This window comes from Aphelocoma coerulescens, chromosome 1, assembly GCF_041296385.1.
Source record: "Aphelocoma coerulescens isolate FSJ_1873_10779 chromosome 1, UR_Acoe_1.0, whole genome shotgun sequence".
Classification (NCBI taxonomy): Eukaryota; Metazoa; Chordata; class Aves; order Passeriformes; family Corvidae; genus Aphelocoma; species Aphelocoma coerulescens.
In genome coordinates, this window is record NC_091013.1 from 31756747 (window position 1) to 31781665 (window position 24919).

Genomic DNA, 24919 nt, shown 5'->3' on the forward strand with positions numbered 1-24919 from the left:
TATTTGCCACACCTTTCATCTTGCCAAGCTTTCTCTGTTTTCTCTAGTATCTGCTATTTAATGCAGCTTGTTGCATGGCTGAACATTAAGACCATTTGGAAGAATTTGTAGGAAAAGTTGCACTGAAGTGCCATCCACTTCACTTGGTATGCAAAAGCTGAATCTATAGTAAAAAAATTAGTCTAGCACTATCTAAAACACAAATATTTCTATGAGTAGATTTTCTGCACCGTTTTGCCTCCTGGTGATGGTATCTGTAAGATGGCCTTTCATCCGAAAATTGTTTCAGAGTATCTGCACTGCTTAAAAATCAGTTGCACTGCACAGAGCTGTGGCTTCTGATTTGTGCCGGCTGTGTTGTTACGTGATCAGTTTTTCTTTAGCAGCAGGTGAGTATATATTTAATATCTTAAATTTTCACTATGTTTCCTCCAAATGTCTATTGGTTTTCTATAGGGGTTTTTCTATTATGAACCTCTATGTAAAACCTGGATTAATTTAACCCTGCTGAATTCAGATTGTGACATCCGTAACTATTTTGTCTGGAAATGTAAGTGCTTAGGGGATAGACTTAACTCTATGTGCTTTTCCTGTTTCTGCAATAAAATGAGAAAGGGAAATGAATAAAAGAACTCTAATTTTCCTATCAATATGATGAGCTTTAGCTCTTGTTCAGAAAGGTACTTGAAGTACCATAATACTCATCTGGTTTTGGGCAGTTATAATTGCTGCAGGGGTAGACCGATTCCCTGGATAAATAGGGACATTTATGGGGAGGGAGAGATATCAAGCATAGCTGAGAGACTGCTTCCTGACCTCGAGTCTGGGCTTAACACAGATTTATTGGGCCACTGAACCTGGCTACATTGAAAGGAGAGCCTTTTTGGGGATACACTACATGCATTAGGAGTAAGCATTAGGTGTGCCATTGCATGGCTGAGCAGGGCTGGCTTTCTGCAAAGACACGTGTGTGCCTTTCCCTTCCATTAAAGCATTGCTTTGTTTCTACCAGATAAAAGGCTGTTGTGGAGTAATTCCCTTTTAAGGTCATAGCTGGACTTCTCTAGACATGACTGGCCAGTCCTCCTGTCCCTGAGACCCTTCTTTAAAAGAGCTGTTGCCCGTGTGGCATTTGGGTAGTAGGTACACCCACTGCAAACCTCTCATGTAGAGATATGGGAGCTGGAGTTGGAATCCTGACAGAGTTGGAATCCTGACAAATATTCCTATCTGGGACTGGCAGAATCTACTTGAGCAAGGAGGGAGCTGCTCACATGTGCGAATGTGCTCAGATGTGATGGGGAAGCAGGCGGCTGGAATGAAAGGACTTTTTTCTGCACCGATACCCCCCAGCCCTCCTGGCCTCATGGGCCCCTCCAGCCTGTAGGAGCCATGCCACACGTGGTGTGCACAGCATTGCTTTCATGCCATTTTTACCAAGATGTTCCTTGGAGCCAGTAGAAAGCAAACAGGCATCTTTTCCAGATAATTGGGTCTTTGACATTTGTGTTATGCTGCATATGAATAGGCATTATTTCCTTTTGCTATACAGGATGACAGGGTTGGGTATACCCCATCCAAGGGACCCAGAGGCACTTTAGCTCTTCAGGTCTGGCTCAGCTCTTACTTCTTGTCTTTTAGAAAATACATCCTGAGGAATTTGCAAGCTAAATAGAGTAATTAATACAATGGTATGGCAATAATTTAAAATATTTACATGGCCAGAAAATGCAGAGTTCCTGTGTCATCATAAACTTCCATTATTTGCTTCCTTTCAGTTTTCTCTGTTGAGTTTGGCTTTATATTATGCTTCATAGTGGATGTGTATGGGTAATATTAATTTTTTTATTTTCATGTGCTTAATATTCTCTCATTGCATTTGTTAATGTTGAGGCTGTGCACATGATGGGTGGTTTCTTCTGCTTTATTTAATGACCAGATTTGAAATAGATTGTATTTTAAGATTGAAAACTTTCTGGTTTCATTGGCATGAAGAGCAGAAAATGTCACCCTCCATTTTTGTATGTGTGCTTCTTATTTTCGCAACAGGTCCCTTTTTATCATAAAAATAGCTCAGCAGCTCTCCCTTGGTCCTGGGTGCTACGCAGTGGCCTTTAACAAAGCCAGGAGTGACTTTTTGGCGTAGCCCTCCCTTTCCAGGAAGGACCCAGCTAAGCTTCCTGAGTAACATCAGCCTGTGCTAAGAATTCAGGTCAGGATCTCCCTGCTTGTTACCTAGCAACTGGGGGATACTGGTGCTTTCTCCTCTGACCGACTCCTTCCGCGTTAGACACAGGGATCACTTGGTGAAAGGATCAGGGCAGTGCTAATAACTCATGCTTCAGCAAGGCAGAGTAGCCCCGTGCTGGGTATCTGATGGGACATAGGGTGCACTGTCCAAGTCGAACTGAATTGAGACTTTCAGAATTCTCTGCACAAACTTGAAAGTGCCTCTGCTGGTTTTGCTACCACTTAAATGTCTGGCAAGGTGACAGATCCCTTTTGAAACACCAGTAGCCTTTTGTGGTGCATTGAATCTGACAAACAGGAACCTACGCAGGTAAGCAGCTGAAGAAAGTTTATGTCTGAGGTACTTTAAGGGTTGTTTTCCTACAGGTGAAATGTGTTTCTTGGTAACAGGTGCACAACATTCAATTCTGGGACTATTGACCTGCCTTTGTACTTATTAAAGTTTCGTTGGATGGTAAGTAAGAAAGTTAAGTAGAAAGATGAACTGTCTTGTCTTGTTCTTTGTGGTGTGTGTTTATAAATTGTTGAAAACGACCTTTAAACTTGTCTAGTTAATTTACTGTAGAATTGGCTAATGAAAAATCTTGAAGTGATCAAGAGTTATTGGTTGCCATGCTCTCGCTGCAACTCACTGCTTGTAGCATATTTGCAAAATAGAAAGCAGCAAGTCCCTCTGGCTATGTATTGTTTGCAGAGGCCAGCAATCATTGCCTCTGGTTGGTAACACAATGGGATTTGTTACTGCTTTTTGTTTTCCTTTGATAGATTACAAGTAGAAGCCCTTTGTTAAATGTAAAAATTAAAGCGATGTGCAATTCTAAGAAAAATACTTACAAAAAAATATTGTGTTCCTTGTGTTGTACCTTCTCTACTCACAGATAATAGAAATGGTGGGAATCAAACCAGAGTCTGTTCATATCTAGTGCTAGTACAGGGCTGGCATGATGGTTTTCTGAAGAACCACTCCTCACAGAAAATACAGTTTTCTTATTTTGAAAAACATGGAAATTAATGTCTCCAGGTGCATACAAGCTGTTTAACTCGCCTTTTTCAGAAGTCTATAAGCAGTACATTCCATCTCTTCAGATATGTGAATTGATACAGCTCCAATTAACTTGAGCAAAGGCCTACCAAGTGACATCAGCCAAAGATCTGGCTGCACATCTCTGGGATAGGTACACTGCAAGCATGTTTATAGTTTTTGCGTAGGAAGTTGTAGTGGTGGATTCTGAATAGGGACATAAAAGACCAGATTATTTTTAAGCAATATATTTTAATTATCTCTAATATGAAACTGTTCAATTTGAGTGTTGACTCTAAGCATTCAGAAGCTGATTTCTTCAGAGGGACTAAGTGCAGCTTCAATTGATGTTTTCCACATTTAGTATTCAGAAAAACAATTCCCACAGTCTCACATTGCATACCTGATACAGCAGCTGCTTTTCAAGTGTACATGTCCAATTTGGTATCCCAGACTTTTTGTCTCTATCATACTTATGGGAGAGCTCATACATTCATTCCTAGGACTCACAAGGTGTGTGTCCACATAAGAAGATAGAAAAAATATATACCAGGGCAGTGTCTTCATGCAGTTCAGGATGTCCTTTATTACAAAAAGCTCTCCCAAGTGTGTAACTTCATACTACTGTCTGATTAGGTGATGTAGGACAGAGTAGGAAAAATATCTGTTTGAGGAGGTGCTTCACGTTTCATTTAATTGTTCTGGTGTCTAGGTCAGCAACTTTCAGGAGACAGTTAATGGCAGAAACCTCTTTAGTAGCTTTGATCTAGCTATTTCAGTAAAATAGCACCCTCAGAGCATAGCATGGGACACGAGAGATTAAGTCACCCAGCACCTCCTGATCTTTCCTCTGTTCACAAAGTCTGGTGGCGTCCTCTTAGTAATGCTTCTCTGCCAGAGCTGGGAGTTCTGCTAGACGTCTCATTCCTTACCCATTGCTGTGACTCACAAATATTTTTAAAATTTTTAAGAAGAGGAGGCCCCTAAGCAAAGACAATCGGAATTTCCTCAGGCTTGAGCCAGTATATTTGCCAACTTCATGTAAAAGGCTAAATATTTTCCCATTGTATCTACACCAGAGACACTCTGTAGATACACAGATGGCTGGGCCCTTGCAAATCCAGCCAAGGGAGCGTATGCTGGCACTTCGGGGTTTGAAAAGAAGCTGGAATGAGTCCTGAAGTCTGGTATTGGCAGCCAGCATCAGCATCTGGGTGGTTGGATGTAGGAAAGAGCCAAGTCTGCAGAGGTTATTGAAACACTGGCCTTGCACGATCAACATTTCTTAATAGCTCAAACATGTACTTGGACTCTACAGTAGAGAGCAGGCTAGAGGAGGCAGGTGAATGCTTTCCCTCTATTTGTCTGCCAACGTGTGCAAGCCTAACTAGGAGCTGGGAAGCTTAAATCCAAGAGTGACCTCTGTGTCATTTAGCTATAGAGGCTGCCTGGGACCCAGTGTCTGGCTCTGGGCATCTGGCTGCCAGAAGAGGTGAGCTTGGAGTAGGGCAGGTGCAGAGAAGAGTTAGTAAGATGGAAGGATAATAGAGAGCTTATATCTGCGAGGAAATTAAGATGCCATGGCTTGTTTGGCTTTGAAGATGAAGGCTGAAAGGGGAGATGGACATCTTCTCTAAATACCTGTGGCAAAAGAAAAAAGCTGCTTCAAGGAAAGTATTACATTAGCACCGGTCATGTAGTCTGGGATTTTCTAACCATCAGAGTTACCAAGTTCCGGAATAGCATTTGAATTTGAATAGTTTTCAAAATAAGAATTTTATCAGCCTGTGAAGGGATTATATCAAGTATTTGCCAGCAACAAGGGACTGAATGCTCAGGAAATTCCCTCTGGTAGTATGTTTCCAAATTTTATTCTGAAACACCTATATGAAGCTCAAAGATGTAAGTGTACCAAAACATTCCTCAGGATTTCCCTAAGGAGTTTTTACCATATGGGAGAACTGAAAAAGTTCAGGCAATTCATGGAGCTCCTGCAGTGAGAAGGACCTGATAGGTGGGATACATCTCATAGTGATAAATCTTGCAAAACCACACAGCTAAAGAGCCTTTGTGAGCAAAATGACTCATCACTGACTTTGGACCTGCCCAAGGGATGAGCAAAGGCCAAGAAGTGCTGGGACCCTTCTCAGGTGCAGTGAGACTGGTTACTTTGGACTTGAGTTTTTGATTTTTTGCTGCGACTAGCTTTGTACATGCAGAATTTTCACCTACCTCCCTGGTAGGGGAGCAAGCAAAGCACAGCAGTTTGAGGCAGGGAGTTCCCTCCCCAGGAGCAATGGGATGACCCTCCAGGGTCTGTGCCATGCCTCAGACACAAGTTGTTCCTGACTGAAACCACTCTGGTGGTTTTACTCTGCACTACCTGCCTTGGTAGGAATTATTGCAGACCCACAGGAGGTGGGAGAAGAGCCCACACAAGTAGGTTTTGTTTGCACAGCTTTGCTTTTCGAGCTTTGATTAGGAATACTGCTCTGCCACACTCTCTCCTGATGGTGTCCTTTTTGCTGCCCATGGGGATATTGTCTGCTTCTCTGTTTCTCTTCCTACATCTGGGCTCTTTCTAGCATATGAATGTCAATGGCATTTAATTTATGAATCCTGCAGTACATTTTGTTGTGCATATTTAAATCAAGCAGAGATCAAGCATCGTTCAGTCACATGTAAAGGTGATGGCAGATGAGTGCTCTTTATGTCATGCTGGATTTCTGCTTCACACTTGCATTTATATTTGCCAAATTACAGGCAGGAAATTTTTGAATTAATGACAAATATTTCCCAACAGTAGTTACTTAAGTGCCTGCACATGTTAAATTAACCATAATAATCTTGTCATAGTCATGAATTAATAACCTGCATCTCATTGGGCTTTTGAGAATTGAAGTAAAACATTTGTGGTATATTCAAAGAAGGGAGCCTGGAGACAAATGGGATGTCTCCAAATGGCTTTACATTCCCATCCCCACCATCCTATTCCCCATGCCAAGTAAGCCCTGAAAGCTATACAGGAACCTGAAAATTAGGTTTAGAACAGGCAGAAAGGAAGAGATCTCCTCTGCAGAGGTGTGTCTCTTTCAGGTAGACTTATTAATTCCTGAGACGTCTTCCTCTTTCCATTGCCAAGAGGGAGATGCTGCCAGAGGCAAATGTGCACACAAGAGATTTCTGACAGACATCTTAAGCAGTGAGGAGCTTCACAAGGAAGGTGCTTATCATGTCAGAGGGGGATAGGGAGAACTTCTGTCCCAGTTGCAGAAAGGAGAAGAGACTGAGGGCAAGCGGTGATGTGGGAAAAGGGAGACATTTCTCACAGTGTATTCCCCACAAGTGGTCCATGGAACCCCTTCCAGCAAAGACCTGGGGAGAACAAATATGTTCCCTTTGCCTCCTGAGTTCCACTATGCCACAAGGTGCCATGGGGAGCTGGGCTGTAGGCCAGAGAGGGCACCTCAGTCGATGCCATTGGCTCCAGCAAAGCTGGACCAAGGGACAGGCCTGGAGCTGAGCATCGCTTCTGCATGACAGCCTCACTCTGGTCCCTGCTCTGAGAGCTGCTGCTTGAAGAACGTTGGGAGAAGCGTTTAATCTCTCTTGCGAGGAGAGGTTGCAGGAGCTAGGCCTATTTAGTCTAGAAAACAAAAGACTGAGAGGGGATCTCATTAATGAATATAAATGTCTCAAAGGTGGATGTCAGGAGGATGGTGCCAGACTCTTTCCAGTGGTGGCCAGTGACAGGATGAGAGCAATGGCTATAAACTAAAAACAAGAAGTTTCACCTCAACATGAAGAACTTCTTTACATTTGAAGATGACAGTGCAGTGGAACAGGTTGTCCAGGGAGGTTGTGGAGTTGCTCTCTCTGTAGACATTCAAAAACCCACCTGGATATGTTCCAATGTCAACTGCTCCAGGTGACCCTACTTTGGCAGGGGGGTTTGGGCCAGATGATCTCCAGACGTCCTTTCCAACCCTAACTATTCTGTTATTCTGTGATATGCTTTCTGCCTCCCAGTCCAAGGGAATGAGTAGGCTTGTGCAGGTGGTATAGGGCACACTAGAGCCTTGGGTCTGGATTTCTGACAAGGTGACAGGAAAATTATTAGGCTGCACTCAAGAGTTTTGACTTTCAAAAGTCTACAAGTCTGAAGCAGCAGCTGGAGGTGATACATGCAGAATGACTCACCAGAGGTTATATTTGTTGAGGTTATTGCTGCAGGGAAGGAGTGAAGGAGAAAACAAGAATCTGAGCAAGTCGCAGTTATTTCCATTTGCTCATGTCCTTGTTTTGGAGCACAGTGTGGTTTGGAGCATAGACCTGCAAGTAAATGAGATAAGAGCTACAGAAAAATATTTCCTCTCTTTCAAACATAAAATAACAATTACATCCTGAATGGATAGTAGGAATGAAAAGTTTGCAAACTCATGTCATGAAGGGAGTAAACGAAAAAAAATTAGGGTTCTTAAATTTGTGAAATCCTGAGTGTTTTTCTTATAGACTGTGGAGAAGGGTTCAAAGCAACGATGAAAAGACTGAGACATGATGTTTATTGTGGCATGGACAGAGAGCAATCTTCTAGTCTTTTTGTGTAGGAAATTATCTGGATTATTAAATCCAGCTTAACTGGACTCCTACCTGAAGCCTCTGAGGAAGCCATGTATTACGGTCACCTTGTGTTAAAAATCTCATGCTCTTTTTTCCTGAAGTGATCCTAATGTTACTAGTGTGGAGGAAAGAGAAAGGAGCCCATGGCTCATCTGTCTCCCATCAGGGCTCAAGAAAATAATTATAATTTGAAGTCTGAGAGAGCCTAAATTAGGAAGGGTCAAAAGAGGCTAAATAAGGTCCTTTCCAAATAAAAGTCTGCCACATGTACTACCTCAGAGCAAGCCTTGTACAACAATTGGACAAGAGGCTGTTCAGCTTTGCATTTGACCTGTGGGGTTTAATGCAACAGGAATGTGGAATGTGTTTACAAGGTAGCAGTTATTGCTGAAATATGTGAGTGCTGTTGCCTGGGGAAATTTCAGAGGATTGTGACTGTGCTGACAGTGGCTGTACCTTTTGGACAGACCGTGTGGATGTTGGGGAGGAAACTGGTCTCGAAGCTTACAATCTACAAAGGGAACACGGGGAATGGTGCTCCCCTTCCCCACCATGTCCCACTGCCATCCTGTCGCTTCAGCTGGATCTCACTCCATTCTCACTGCTCGTTCGTGCTAGGATGACCCAGGAAGGCGAACTGGTCCTTGGGCTGGAGACATGGCTTCTTGTTATCCCTGCATCCGAGGGGACTCCAGGTTAGCACATGGCTGCAGCCGGTTCAGCAGAGCAGTCTTGGCTGAAATGAGGTAGAGCTGAGGACTCAGGGCCCCTGATGGCACCTTTCATGAGCAGGTCCTGGAAATTAGCCTGCTTATGTTCTGGCTGGTCTCAGCTGGTAGGCAGGTGTATCTCTGCCTGGAAGGGCTCAGGCTTCTCCTAGAAATACCTATTTCATTCATTTCGCATTTCCTACTTTCTTTTTTTTTCTGTCTATTTTAAATGTTCAATATTAAAACTATTCTGCACATGGTTCGTGGATGATCTCAATAATTATTTCATCCTTCCAGCACAGGAATTCCCAAGGAAGCTGGTAAAGCCCAGCTTAATTTCATTCACTTTCCTTCTTACTTAAGTTTGCCTAATTTTCATTGCACTAATGGCAAAATATCTGCAAGTAGGCCTAGGATATAACTATATTCTGTGTTCAGTTGAATGCAACATTTTAAAAGATTTGTCATTAACTTTTAAAGAAACTTAACAAAATGGTTGAAATTACTCTATTGACTACAACCCTCATTATGGACCTGTGAAAACTGGGCCAAATTCAGCTCTAGATGTTAGCAATTGACTTCCTTGTCTGGTTAACTTGGCTCACCGAATCTCCTTCAGAACAGCAGATAAAGCTGAACAAGGATCTAATTCCGGGTACTGCTAAACATTTCTGCATCTTAAACTCCCATTAACCTCTGCACTGTACAAGAACACCCTTACATTAGGCTAATTGATGGGGCAGCAGGTGTCAGTGAGCTGTTGCTCAGGGCTTGCTGTGCTTCCAGGGGAGACTTGCTCTTTCTTTACCACAAAAGAAGTGTGTGTGTCTGTATGTAGGTGAATAGACAATTTATTGTATTCATGGTTCCAAAAAAGCAAGAAAGGATCAATGAAAGCCCTGTTATATTTCCGTGAATTTAAAGGCACTGAGACTTTATAACACTGTTGATATTTCTACTCATTCTGAATACCAAAAGACCTGGTATAATTATTTTTGTGAAATAGCTTCAGGAATGTTCCCAGTGCTGAATTCAACAGTAATTGCAATCGCAACATGTAGAATCAAATGTAATTTTGTTCTAACTGAAGAAAGACATTTTACTTTATTTTCCATTGCTTTTCAAGGAGAGGCACAGTGAATTTTTAATACTTCACTGACCCTTGACTCTGAGTGATGTTAGCCTGCTATTGTAAAAAAAAGTATGAACTTCTTCAGAACATTATTAGCAAAATACTCTATGTGAACACTTGATATTATTTAAGTTAAAAATACAGATTGTTCTTCCATCAGTAAAAATGGCTGGTACAAACCTAAAAGTCTGGTAGTCTATTGAGCTGTTTGTGCTCATAAATATAGCAGAGGATCTCTGGTAGGCAGCTAGCTGGGGGAGATCTTGTGTCTTTGTGTAAAACAGCTACGCCTTTATTATCCCTGCATGCTGAGGAAGAAGGAGAGCCAATGTGGCTTTTTTACTTTAACAGTTCTCTTAATAAGAATGCTTTCCATGTTGGTAGAATAAATCTCCTGGCCGCTCTATTAAATCACAAAAAATAAAAGACCAAAAGCAAGAAGGAAAGGGTTACGGCATAGGAATAAGACATTTCACTTGAGTTTGCTTTATTCTTTATTCTGCCAATGCAGACTCCCCCTCCCACCTCCCTTCCTGTAGTTCTTTTATATGGTTCTTTGCTTTGCTTTGGTTTTGGTTTGTTGGGGTTTCTTGTTTGTTTAAAGAAAGCATGCAAGTCAAGTTAAGGCTTTTCCCGTGAACAAAATATGACCTTTGTGAAGGTGTACATCCTCAAGTTACTGGGCTCTATTCGGGAAGAAAGTTCCCTTCACCCTTCTGGAACAGCCTATTCCCTGCACTATCCAGGACACCAGACTGGACAGTCCTAGTTATGCCTTCTGGCCTGTTTGTGTGTTCTGTAGCAATGCACCATTTAATAAAAACAAAAAGTTCACTTCTCAAAAGCTGCTTAGGAGGAAAGTTTATTTCATGGAGTGTTTCTCACTTCTCTCAGAAATTCTGAGGAAAGAAAGGACTATTAATTCTTGGGGGGCAAAAAGGTAGAAAAGGAAGGTTTTCCCCTCTCCCTCCCATCCCTTGGAAATGCATTGTGCTTGTAATAGAGAAAGGAATGTGCTGTTGGCAGGGTTGTGGCAGAAGGGCTAATGAGGATCTGATGAGAATCTGCACAGCCTTTGGAATAACAGGGGCAGATGCACCAGAGAGTAGTTTGGGCTGGTTAGGCAAAGGAAAAAACACACTGCCCAACAGCAGTGAAAGACTGAAAAAACTGAATGCCCAGAAAACCCTGAAAGGCTTGGGAAGATTTTTCTCTTGTAGCCCATAAAGCCTCACATGCTATTCATGGCAGACCTTGCCTTGTTTGCACAAAGGCTTGGGCTCAAAGCCCATGCAGCAAACTCTATCCTATCTCCTCTCTCCAATCTTCCTTTTAGCAGGTATTTTATTACATGACATCCCTTGATGTCTCTTCTCAGTGATCACAGGGACATCCAACCCCACCTTATCTTTACATCGTATGCAACAGGAATTTGAGTGATAGATGAAGTACTGCAAAGGCAAGGGCTGAAGCCAAGGGGCAGTAGTGTGTATAGTAGTTATACACACTACAGTAGTTAACGTTGCTGCTCTGTGTGGCACAGCTTGGTATTCTTCCACCTCCACCCACACTGGGGGTGGAAGAATAGCAAACTGGCTCAAGGAACAGCATTGGAAGAGATATGTGCTGGTGCAACTGGCTTTTATTAGTTATTTCTGAGAGAAAAGGCAAATCACTCACAGCTAGCTCTATTCATTTTGACAGTGGGTGGGAAGAGGATCAGAGGATCAGAGTTTTAAAAGAAAAGGACATTGACTTTGTATTCAGGTTGGGTGTTCTCACCTGGATGCTGGCCTAGGACCCATGCAGCCATGGAGAGGATGCTGGCAGCAAAGATATGTGAGCCAGCCTTGCTCTGAAAATGAGGAGTGGCTCAGAGGCTCTCACCACACCAATGTGGTTGTGCAATATGCAAATTTTTCTTTTAATGTAAGAGCATGCCACAAACATTGCATTAGCTGGAGAAAAACGTTAGCCACAAGCAACAAACCCTTTTATTAGCCAAAAATGCAGATAAGAAAAGATGGGGAAGGTGTACCAGCTTCAGTGGGAGACAGATGAAAATGAATAGCAAACTATCATTTAGACAGTGAACTGTTTGTGAAAATACCACATTTTGATGATGTTCCCATGGACATCAGTCAGTGTAAACAAATAGGTGCTAACAGCATCTGCACTAAATTATTAAAACAAGCAAAGAACACATGAAGTCATAGACTTTGCAAAGCAATACTTTTTGTTTACTGATTCGCAGCATTTGAACAAAATTGAAGGAGATGATTGTCTGCCCAACTTTGAAAACAAAATGCAAAGTTGTATACAAAAAGTGAAAGGATGTTTTTCTTCCTGGTTTGGCATGAAGTTTATTTTTGATATTTTATATGGACTTGGTAGTAGAAACCAGTGCAGTTTTCTCAGAAAATGTCTTCTCTGGGTAAGTTATTTTTAATAATTCACACATGATGAGGACACAGGCAGAATATGTACAGATACTGTAGAGATGCTGACATATGGTAGAAAGGCAGTGTGACCCTTCAGTCCCAGTGCTGGGACTCTGGATAAAGCTTCTAGGATGGCTGTGTGTACGTAAGCAGGCATTCAGGTGCATTTGTTCACTTGATTTAAAAATTGGAGGCCAAATAAAAAATGAAAAGTGAAACAAACTCCTTTGACCTAATGAGAGGTCTGAAGCAGGAAGATGTATAGCTTTGGAAAGGAGGTTACAGTTGTTATGAAATTCTCCTGTCCTTTTTATGAGATTTTTGGATATGTTTATACAGACGAATCAGATTCCCAGAGACCTGCACGTCACACATTTGGACATTCCTAATACCTGGCCTCATACATGCTGTCCTAGCTCAGGGGCAGCACTTTGCTATGCTTCTTAGACCTCCTGTTGCAGGTGGTTTATCTTAGAAACAAAAGCTCAAGATGATGGATGCCTTTTGGAAATGATTTTATAATTGGACATACTGTGAGAGATTTAGTTTTAGCTAGGCTCAAGCATTATCACTTGGGAGTACTGACAGTTACTTGGGAGTTTGAAAGGAGGGGACAATGATCTCTGTTAGCAGGAGGAGGTCTGAGCAGAGAAGTGTGTTGAACAGCAGGGTTTCTTGAGCTGTGTGAATACCTGCCTGCTGCCCTACACTTCCTTCTGCCACACCCCATTGCGCAATGTTTTCTCCCCTGGCTGCAGGGGTAAACCTTTGCTTGGGAGGCAGGTGATCACAACACACTTTTGAGCATGTGCTTTACCAAGGCATGGCACCCTGGGGCTGTGTCCAGGTGATGCTCTTGTTAATGCACATGCCAGAGAGCTGGAGCATCTCCAGGGTTGTGAAAGCACTGCTGGTGTGCCTGGGATGGCCGAGGACCATGGCAGGCGCCCTGGGCTTGCTCCCTCTGCAAACTTTGAGCTGTCCCCTTTCTGCAGTCCAAGTGACAGGAGAAGAGGCTGTGTGGCCTCTGGATGGTGCCTTCATTTCGGGTATGAGTCCTCAGAGAGGGGGAGGATGAGAAAAAGCTGCCTCAGCCTTTGCCCCTGGCATTTGGGATGGTTTTGGGTTGGTTACTCTCTCAGCTAGAGGAGTATCTTTGAGTATTTGGGTTTTCTTTATATCCCCAGAATCCCTGCTTTTTTTTCTTCCTTTTTTTCCCCTCTCCAAGTCTCCAAGGCTGTGTAATATTAGTAGGAATGCTAGTGTATATCATGATGTTCAGAGAAAAGGGCAGCTCTTCCTCTCATGTGAAATAATTTCCCTCAGTTCAGATTTTTTTAACTCCTCATGTTTCTTTGTCTACTAGAAAAGAGATATTCTTATACAAAAGAGAAATGAAAGGTGTTAATTGCTGTTGTTTCATTATTGGATACACAATTTTGAGTGTACTGGCATTTGGAAGGTATAGGAAGGGGAATAAAAACCTGTTGTGCTGCTATATTCCATCTCTATTCTCTGCAGTGGCAGAGTCTTAGATGTATTTCTTGTATCATAGCTTATCTAGAAAGGACCTAGGAAGGAAGAAGGAGAGGGAAAGAAGTCTCTGCTGGGAAAAGTCCAACATAGCAAAAATAGTGTTATAAAGAGGTAATATTTAGGAATTTGTCATCAGACATTTTTGGCTTATAAAGCTCATAATAAATTGATAAACCAAGTACCTCTAGTATTCCACTGTGAAAAGAACCACAAATACAATAAAGAAAGAGGAAAAGGTGTGACTGCCAGTGGTGTGGCAAATCTTGCCCTTGCTAACAAGGGAGAACCAAGGAAGGTTGCTTCTCTAGGATGAAAATCCTGCTGAGTTTTCAGATCACAGGATGATTTAATTAAGTGATGGGCTTCAGTAAATCCCTGGGGAAACTGGAAATGAGAAAGCTCAGCAGCCAAGCCTCTAGATCCAAGCATAACTGCACAATGAATACCACCCGTCCCAGTGGGTGCTGATTCAAAGCTGCTGGATTTTGTCAGTATTTCGTTGCACAGCTCTTAAACTTGTAGGCCATTGTAGACTTTAAACAAAGATTTGAGTGTGAAAAAATTTAGCTCCAGAGCAAAAACTCCGATCTCTGCTTACATCAGGGAAATGACAAGCAGTTACAGTCATATGAAGGGTAAACTCAGGATTTTTTTGTTTCTCCTCCTAAGTATCATGTTTGAATCAAATCTTTCCTCTGATGAATGTATTAATACTGGAAAGTTTGTTACAGATGTTGAGCAAGAGTCTTGAAAGATACCGTTAAAATACATTACACTGAAGGAAAAAGGGAAGACATAGATAGTAGGGTTTTCCGAGTTTATATATTTGGGAAAGAAAATAGGATTATCTCCTGGTGATGAACGCCAGTGTTTCTCTGACAGTGCAAAGGAAGCATTCAAAAGGAAAACCAGCTTCCCCCATGTTAATAAAAACATCATAGTAAATTTTAAGGTAGAAATGAATGTGATTGTCTACAGCGAGGTTTGGTGAGACACTAAGCCAGGCAGTGCCTGGCTTGCAGAGCATCACAGAGGGATCTCTGGCAGCTGCTGGATGCTCAGCAAGGATCAGTATCTCTTCACACTGTCTTGGGATATTGCTCCAATCCAAACCATCACTTGGCAAAGCACTCAAGTAAGTGGCTTCAGTGTTTGCTCAAAACCAGGGTTTGCTAAAAATGAATCTGTTGACTTTTGAGCATGTTTCTGAAAACCTGAACACCAGCACACTGCCTAGAAACATTTTGCAAGTTCTTCCAGCCCCCTCTGCTACCTGTTGATTCCCCTCCCTGTTCTGTTCTCAGGTTAAGGAAGGATGTGTCCATTTGTCCCTTGATGCAAACAAATCTCCCCTTGGTAACAGCAGGCACAAAACTCTTCTGCATCCTTGGTATGGGGTGGGTGGCTGCACCTTGCTGCCCTTGTCATAGTGTATGTTTGCACAACGTAGTGACTGCTGCGAGGGCGGCTGTCACTCCTACTCTGTGTCACCCACCATTGGCCTGGGACAGTCACGTGAAACTCTGGGTTTGCACTGGAAACTTGTCTTTTGAACTGAAAACCAAATCCTTATAGTTGCATGATGAGTTGAGAGGCAGTTTTTATAAAAGCTCTACAGTCACCCTGCTGCAAACCCAGTATTGCTTACCTGACCCAAACTTACAGGATTTATTTGCCATAATTTAAAATAACCATTTCCTTGCTGAGGATAAGAGAGTCTCTGGGCTCCTGCACAGGAGGTAGAGGCCACTGGTACTTGTGTCCAGTGTCTCCTGCACCCAGGTGCCTCTGATGCCACCTTAGGTTGCTTTCTGCCTCACTCCAAAGTTATCCTACCTGGACAGCCTTCCTCCCTGCACACAGCCCAGGTCTCTTGGGCAGCTCTCCCACAGCAAAGCAGCCAGTTTTTGCCCCCGGTGACACTGAGCTGTCTAGGGATGACTCTGGCAGCAGTGGTGGAACCTGGTGTTACGGAAATTACGCATGCCAGCCGCAATACCTGGGTTTGACTGGGTTTCAGCTGAATCAATAAGCTGAAAGACAGATTCCTCTATAAACGTGCTCTTTTTTAATAGCATTACAGCCTGAGTTGGGTATCTCTCAAGAGGGTCCTTGAACAAAGAAATCCCTGGTTAACCTGCTAAAGCAGTACATGGACAAACAGTATCTTTCAAACAGTCTTTGTGTGTTTTGCTGGCAAGGAACAAATCATTTATGTGTTGGACAGGTTTAGAACCTCCAGGTAATATAATATCTTCCTAATTTTCTCTTTGTCACTCTGACATGTGATCCTTAAAATAGTTGCAGATGTCAGAGCCAGCTGGGTCCACAAATACACTTGCTATTATATTTTATCATAATAAATAATAATAAAGTATTATTAAGATTCTGGAGAGCCATTCCCCTGTACCTCAACAGAACCCATTACAATCTTTTCTAGTAGTTGTTGGATGTTATGCTGGTCTCTGTCTACATTCCTGTACTTTAGTTCTATTTACTCATCTCCTCACAAGCTCTAATCACACTTTGGCAATTATCTCTGTCTGATTATTACAGCCCCAACCAGGATCAGTCTGAGGTCAGACAGCCCAACTTCCCCTTGCCAGTAGCGTCAACTCCACATGTTTTTTTCAATTGTTTCATCTTGCTCATGTGGATGGCACAACTCCTTCAGCAACAGGCCAGCATTGGCCCAGGATGGGCTATATCCAGAACAAATAATATAGAATAATGATGTACATTGACCTGCATCTTCCCTTAACCTAGGAATTTGATTTTCCCTCATAATGAAATACCCATGATTCCAGGGGTGATGGAGTAAGAGTACCACATACACACACACACACGGACACGGTGGCCAAGCACCTCCGTCCTCACAAGCCAGGGCTCCAGCCCTGCACCCTTGCAGGAGACACAGCAGTGGAGGGCTGCCTTCCTTGGGTTTTGGGCGCTTTTTGGTAAGACACTAATTCTTAAATATGTTAGGAAACAGCAAAAACTTGGTGGGCCTGAAGATTTGCTGCATGAGGGCAGAAGGGGGAGTGAGTATCTTTCTTCAAGATGCATGACTGGCCAGGAGAAAGCCCTTTAAGGTTAAGTGTCTTCCTGTTTACTCTAAGTCAGGAGATTTATGCTGCAACCCTGGTCACGTATTAGTGTTCCTCAATGTTTGGGGCATCCAGTGGAAACACTCTTTGTGACCTCAGATGTCACAAAATAAATCACACAAATCTTTGCACGCATTATGGCGGAGCTAACTTTTTTTTTTTAATTGGTTTTATTCTCTAGAAATTTGTCTGCCAAGGTTTGAGACAGGAACACAATTCTGGTTTGTCAGGAATATAATATACTGTCTGATTGAATTTTGCCAGAGGGAACATGTTCATACTTGCCTGCATGTTTCAAACAAATATTGTCACTGTGTGGGGATTTATCCCCCAGTGGCTTTACTATGGAGAACTAGTGAAGTATGGCATACAAACATTTGGATAAAAAAACCCAAACCCTCACCTGAGTGCAGCTGGATGCAGCAGGGTGATGCCAGTGAGCCACAGATAGGGATGTGAGTTATGTCATCCATAATTTATACAGAGACTGTAGGATCCCACTTCTGGATGTGTGTAGCTTATAGATGCTACAGGGCATGCATATAACAGCTGAAGCTTTAAAGGTATTGATTTACATTCCTGCCATTGCTACTGCAACGTGACAGCAGGAATCTGAGACCCCCTGTTTAACACAGCCACAGCCCACAATACGTATTTATCTGTCACCTCCCAGTGAGGTGACATTTACTTTAAAAATAAAGGTATCCTAGAATCACAGAATTGTTTGTGTTGGAATGGACCTTAAAGAACATCTAGTTCCAACCTCCCTCCCATAGGCAGGGACATCTTCCACTAGACCAGATTGCTCAAAGCCCCATCCAGCCTGACCTTGAACACTTCCAGGGGTTTGGTATCCACAACTTCTCTGGGCAACCTGTTCCAGTGCCTCACCACCCTCATCTGTGTTTTTTTCTAGGGTAGGTTCCTCATTAATTCTCTACACTTAAGGCAGATGCCCTTGACCAAAAGTTGCTCACTCTCGTGTTTGTGTTAATTGTAATTTGGTACCTGGTGGGTGGTGGCAGGGGGTGTTTTACACCCAAGGTGTGGGTCCATCTGGTGCAGAAGCCCTGGAGCTGCCAGGCAGTAGAGGTGCCTTTGCTGTGGCTGTCCTGCAGCTGTGTGCTGTGGCCAGGCTCAGGTGGCTGCGGATGGTTCAGGAGATGTGTTGTGTTTTAGATTTGAGTAATAAGGGTTTCATTTCCATTTCACTAACTTGTTGAATTTACGAGCCTTGTTTCTTAAGTCTCCCGGTACTTCAGTGGATCAAAAAAGCCACAATCTACTCACCCTCCCATCTGGGTTGTGGCATGACCATCTGTCACCATTACAGCCCAAAGAGTGACTCTACAGCATTTAACTCACTATCCAATCAATGGCATCCGTGACTTTATTCTCCCTTGACCATGGAATTATGGCTCTCCAGATGAAGAAAAGAGAGCACAGACTACTGCATGGGAAACGCAATTTAAATTACAAATATAATATCTTCAGGCTTTGGACGTGTACAGTTTAGCAATTATTTTTTAATTTAGGAACCTTAATAAGCAAAATAATATTTTGCTTTTGAAAAGTTAAAAAGAGAGAAGAAAATAAGAAAATCTGTTGGTTTATATTATACTTGTATTTCTCTGTTACTAATTCTCCCTAACTGTTATCTATTAAAAATAAAAAAAGGAATAGAAAGAATCATTATTTTTTCACATGTTTCTTTAGAAGGAAGAAAAACTACAATCTGTAGAATACTTCAAATTGGATATAAATAAGGGAAAAATACATGGGGTTCTCTACTATTGTTACTTGTACACTTATTCAAATGCTGTAATTTTGTCATTTTGTCTCTGGTCCTCAATGGGCTGAGAAAGGGAGATCAAAGAAGCCCACTTCCTCTGATGCATGTTTTTAGAAGCATTCAAGAATTCACCAAACTCAGTCTTCAGACAAGAGAGGCTGTCGACTAAACTGTCATGTACTATTGTCTTCTGAAAGTGGAAATAATCTGTGGAATCTATTATACCTTAGCCTATTAAGTACCATATAGGATATTTTTATATATTATGTATATTTTATGTTTATTTATATACACACACATATATTTAGACATATCTGGAGACATATATTATGTAAGCATACGCATAATATTCTATTCTATATTTTTATATTTTAGTAACTTGCCTGTATGTGTACATATATTTAGTAAAGTACTGTTATTTTGTTGATATGACTAACCCTTTTTGTACCTCCTTTAGTGATTGCCACATGAGTTCCTCAAAGATAATGGACTCTAAGATGAGAGAGGCTGAAGGAGATGGAGAGGACAATTCAGGTAGAATTTCTTCCTTCCCCAGTGAATGAAAAGTGCTGTGACTTCTTGAGCTTCTATGCCTTTGCTCTATCATAGAAGTGAATTTGTTCGTTTAGAGAACACATTCTGCCTTTCTCTTCACCTGTTTCCAAAAGCTGTTACATGTTTTCAGTATTTTCAGAGGCTTGAAATAAGATTTTTGCAGCATCTTGTGAACAAGCTAACTTTTTTACCCAACAAGATCCAAGAGTAAGTGAAATGCTGACAGGGATGCCTCACAATGCTGTCATACCAGCTTAAACAAACCAGGCACAAGTTGTTGGAATTCTTGTGCAAAACACTGATTTAATTTTAAACAGTTTCCTTCACAGAGCTTGCAACTGGTACTAATTTAGGTCTTCCCTTACTGAGCAGATTAGAATTGCTTTTCAAGGTTAGCACTTGATTCCTAGATGAATACTTTGTGATCTATTGAATCTTGTAATTAGCATTCAAAATATTCTCCATGTATTATAAACCCAACATTTAAAAGGCATTAGCCTCCCGACACTGCGCGTTCACCTGTGTATGCCTTTTCTACACTTAAATTGGTTTTGGTAGCATTGCTCTTATCATTACTGCTTAGCTTGCTGAACAAAGGCAGTGGGTTTCCAAGTAATAATTTCTTTTTTGTATCCTAGACAGTTAAGACCAAAGTTTTCCTTCACAGTTTAATTACCTCAAGAGGCAAGTAGAAACTCTATTAGGAATGATTCTACACCATTGGTTATTACATCTCATAAACATTGAAATCCATTCTCCAAGATAACAGTAATTTCATGCTATCAGTATAGTCTTGAAAGGCATTAATGCAAGAGTGGACTGTGTTGCATTTTCCAGGAAAAAAATCCACTTATGCAAAAAATTATAAAGAAATGTTATTGTTCAAAAATTTTCACATGCTGCTGGTTGTATCTTCTTTATGTTTCTTCACTTAGGAAAGAAAAAGTCAAAGTTCAAGTCTTTCAAAAAGTTTTTTGGTAAAAAGAAAAGGAAAGAGACATCATCTTCTGTGAGCAGCAGTCTGAAGTTGTGCCAGTCAACAAGTGATGTCCCAGCCTCTCATGACGTGCGCGTTAGTTACGATTCTGAAGATGAACTTGAGTAAGTCTTTGAACTCTGTCTCGTAAACAAATACAAAATTGCTACAATGTTTGTAGATTAAAGACACCCCAAAACTGCCTCCTCCCCTTGTTCAGAATGCTGTATTTCCAAATAGTTGCTTTTCGTAGGAAAGTACAAATTAAAATGGCTGATGCAAGGCAAATCAGAAGGGAATTGGATGGGGTGTAGCAAGAAATTAGTAATGAAAGAAGCTTTCACTTAATCATAAATAAGCCTTGGGTTATAATTTCAAAAAAATATCATTTACATCTTCAAAAATGAATTAGATACTCAGTTTATATCCTACCAGGATTGTCTTATGCCCCTAAAATGTAACTGCTAAGGATTGTTAGAGAAATGTAGACATTTATGCCAGAGTTTGAAAGCAAGGAAGGAGTAATGGGATGACTGCAACTGAAATCAGTAGGATTCAGAGGCTCTGAAGCCTTTTTTTCCTCTGTATACATGGGATTCATCTGACCTAAGGAAAAGTGTCTGCATTTGAGTTATAGAACCACAGATTCATAGAATGGTTTGAGTTGGAAGGGTCTTTAGACATCATCCAGTTCCACCCTCTCTGCCATGGACAGGAATAGTTACTTACCAGCTGCCTTTTATAATCAGAGAGAAGACAGCATTGCTAACAAAGCTTGTATCATCCTTATGCATGAAATAGGCTCTGGAAGTGTCTGTATCTCCCCACTGAATGTAAACAAGAGCTTGGGATAACCAACTCCAATGTAAATAGCCATGATTTGATGTCTGAAGTTAGACCACGAGTCACATCCTGTGTATCTCTTTGCCTCTGAAAACCCTGTCTTCATCCAGACATTGCAAAAACATTACCCACTATGAAAGGTAACCATGAGAAACCCAGTCTAAACATTCAGATATGTCTCTGGATGGAGAGGTGGACTGAAGAGCCTCTTGGCTAACTAAAAAGCAGTTCTTTGCATTGGTGGATGTTGTGCCTCTCAGAAAAAGCCTCCTGGTCCTCAAGCAAGAGGTGCTGCTGTGCCCCGGAGTGGGAAAGGAAACCATCCCAGCCATTTAAAACGACATTATTCGATGTGGCCACCAGGCAGCGCCAAACAACCAAAAGAAATTATTAACTACTTTTTTTTTTTTCTTTTTTTTCTTTGGTGGTTTGGTTTGGTTTGGTTTTTTCTTTTTGCTTTCATGGCATTGGCAATAGCAAAGTTAGTTAGTCCAGCTTGAAGCCCTAGGAGTTCTGGGCTGGCAGCACCAGGTGGTGTGTAGTGTTGTTGTTTGACAACTTATTTACAAGACATGGGTGGTGAGATTTTCTTTCCCTCGTGTATGGCTCAACAAGGGCATGTCTGAGTAGGTGCCATCTCTGGCTGTTTTGGCCGTATTCCTGTGCTGTAACTTGAAGGGTTGTTACATTATTGTTTCTTAATATCTATTTAGATAGACAAAGACCAGGAAAGTATTTGAAAGGAAGGAAAATTAATCCGAGCACACTAAATCTGAGGAGACATGTAGAGTACCTCCATTATGTGTCTGGGAGGGATGCATCTGCTAGAAAGGGGAAATGAGGATGGAATGCTGGGGTAAATGTGCCCATGCAATGGCACTGCCAGCGTGGCTGCCGCCCTTGTTAAATGTTGGTGCGCTGGGCACCACTGCAGCCCTGACTGGCACCTGCTCTGCAAATTGCTATAGATCTGTCTGACCTTGGATGCATTGCAGAGATCACATCTGCACTTTGATAAATTGTTCTTCTAATGTCGCTAATGCATTAAGCAGAAGTAGCAGGCCTTCCTTCCTTCTGCAGCAAGAATGTAGATCAACTCTTTCCTGCTATTGTTTTATCAAATATATTTATAGCAGCCATGATGAGAAAAATACTACTATCTGCCATGTTTGTTTACGTTTGTCCTCAATGTCCCTATGACAGTATCTAGGATCCAGAAATACAGTTCTTTTTTCTTTTCTGCTCAATTAACTTGATAGTTACATGAACCTGAACAATTCTGTATTCTGCACTCATTTGCCATTTCACAGCTCCCTGATTTAAAAAATTTTAAAAGGGTACTCTTAAAAAAAATGCTGTGTGCACATTTCTTGTCCCTGCTCAGTCAGGGTACTAACTAAGCTGAGGAAAATGAGCACAAGAAACTTCCTAGCAGCTAGCTCTCTGTCTGTGGGCCTTCTCTACCATTCCCATAAGGAAAGAAGATGCTCATATCCCACATGCACCATTTGCAAAAGGAGTTGCATAACACATGCATCAGAAGCAGGAAACAGAATATGAGAGAAACTGCCCACAAAGCATCTCCCACTTCCTCTAACTAGGCCACAAAGATTGTCCATGAAAAAACGTATCTCACAGGCTCATAAGAGAAGATCCGAGGGATCTTGATATAGAGAATAGCACCTTTTAAGGATATATGCAAATGATTCCATGTGAGGACTACATTGCCTGAAATGTTTTTGCTAATGATTTATACGGCAGAGATATATTAAATGCTGTACCACATTTAGATAGTAAAAGGTACTTATTCTTCCGATGGTAATGGTCACTCATTTGCAAGACATGTTCTTACATTAGCAAGAACTCTCAGTACAGGCTTGTTTATGTGAACTCCCTTCATTTTGCACCTGGGCTTGCCTGTGGCACTCTGACACCACTCAGCTGCTGGCTTCCACTCAAGGGGCAGTAGCTTTTTCCATAAGATATAACTCATCTTCTGGGGTTAAACTGTCTTTAACCTTGATTCAGTTTGTTAACGTGTCAGATAACAGCATTTACATTTTTTTTGTTGTTTTTAAAGGTGTTACTTAGATTTGCCTGAATGACTGTATTGTATTCATGGAGAAGTCTGGAATCTTGTTTGTGATGTATGCTGTGCATGCCTGTCTCCCATTCCACATTCAATAGACTACTTGAGTTAAGAGAAACGGCAAAAAAGTTTGCATGTTTTCACTCATTTGTTGTATTATTCTAGGACACACAAAGGCATTATGGGAAGCAGAGCTTTGTCACATGATAGCATTTTCATCCTTGAGACTGGGCAAGAGCCTGCAAGGCCAGTAAGAGTGTTTTCTCAAGAAAACGTTTCTGATCGGATTAGAGCTTTACAGGTAATTTACACAACATAATTTTTTTTTTTTAAATGCTGGAAGTGGAATGCCTTTCCAGGCTTGATTTTTTTAAATATTATTTGTGGTTGAACATTTGATTAGTAAGTAATATCTGTCTGCAGCTTACATCAAATATTGCATTTGTTAATTAGACAGCACTATCCTGTCTTGGTTCTACGTAAATGATAGCTGGAAAATGGATAGTTTATTTGGCTCCCTAAGAGAATATGTAACATCAGATGTCCTGTGCCCTGAATCATTCAATCATGAAGTAAAAATAATGGTAACTCATTGACCTCAGCTTAAAAAATGTTCTGGGAAAAACTCCATCACTATCATAAGCTAATGTTTTTTATGCCACGCTGAAGCTGAAACTCCAGCCCACCATGAAATTGGGACCTCCACCTCCATTTGGACTTCATGCAAAGCGAACAGAGGATGCTGGGACCAGTTCTGAAGATGATGGATTACCCAGAAGCCCTCCAGAAATGTCTTTGCTTCATGAAAGCCTAAACTCAGGCATGAAAACAAGAGTGAGTAGTTCCAGTGTTGACAAAAATGAGTGTTTAATGACTTCTTTTACCTATATGTGGAAGGTAGAATAAAGTATTTGGTTTTATGTATCACTGTTTTACCTCTGAGCAATTCAGAAATACCTTGCTCCAACTGGGAAAACACTCTCTCTCTGTGTAAACAGCTACTTAGAGTCTGTGTCCTATTGAAATATAAGTATCACACCAGAAAATGCAGAACTCGGAAGAAGAGTATGTGTTTGTGTGCATGCATGGCAATGCTGTTTTTTTTTATAGAGACTACAAAGAGCTGCCAGGCATAAAAAAAAATATAGCTGAAAAATCTGTATTCCTCCTTGAGTGTGCTGATAAGAGAGCTCTCTAATGTTCTTCTAGGTTGTCATTGGAAAAAGAAACATAAAATAATCTGAATTGTTTTTTATGATAGTTTTGTTAGACATTATTTAATTCTTTATCTGCATGTCTTACGCTTTATGTTTGCAGTGTCCTTGCTAATCCTTAAGACTATAGAGAAAACCAACTTACATTGTCAGTATCTTTGTGCACTTTGTGTAGATGGTTTCTGCAATTATATCCACCTTGTTTGTCATCTTTTACTGAATCTCTTCCTCATTCCATCCCACAGTTCTCTGACTCTCACAAGCACCTTAGCTCTTTGAGTTTAGCTGGAACAGGCAGTGAAGAAGAAGAACAGGTAACTTCTGCCAAATGTATTAAGGGACAAGCAATTATCCATAACAGTTTTTAAAAGAAATAGAAAAAATATTATTTTGTTGCCTGTCTGCTGCAAAAAACAGCTTTGTATGCGTGTAATTGCCTGCCTGTCTGTTTGCTGTTTTAATGCCTGTCTGTCTAATATAAAAACTATGATTATTTATCCACATAATTCTGATGCAAAGTAATCTCCCATTGATAATAATTAAGGTCTCTAGAAAAGCTCATATCCTTTAGCAAACTTTATAGACATGATTTAATCTCCAAGCACAACCAACCAGATTTAGACACTAAAGTAG

At 41.3% G+C, this 24919-nt stretch overlaps 1 protein-coding gene across 11 annotated transcripts in view; it reads left to right on the forward strand.

Moving 5' to 3' along the window:
* CRACDL (CRACD like) overlaps nucleotides 1-24919 on the forward strand; it is a 69558-nt gene that overhangs the window by 22731 nt on the left and 21908 nt on the right. For 3 of the 11 annotated variants that reach the window (XM_069005944.1, XM_069005946.1, XM_069005952.1), the window contains 7 exons: nucleotides 2050-2212; nucleotides 2641-2704; nucleotides 19067-19143; nucleotides 20100-20265; nucleotides 23238-23373; nucleotides 23742-23906; nucleotides 24532-24600. In XM_069005944.1, the coding sequence (XP_068862045.1) occupies nucleotides 19077-19143; nucleotides 20100-20265; nucleotides 23238-23373; nucleotides 23742-23906; nucleotides 24532-24600 (603 nt within the window). In that variant the 5' untranslated portion in view covers nucleotides 2050-2212; nucleotides 2641-2704; nucleotides 19067-19076. Of the gene's footprint in view, nucleotides 1-2049; nucleotides 2213-2640; nucleotides 2705-14824; nucleotides 14846-19066; nucleotides 19144-20099; nucleotides 20266-23237; nucleotides 23374-23741; nucleotides 23907-24531; nucleotides 24601-24919 lie in introns of those variants that run through there. The other 8 variants (XM_069005963.1, XM_069005955.1, XM_069005937.1 and 5 more) reach the window with 4 other exon arrangements.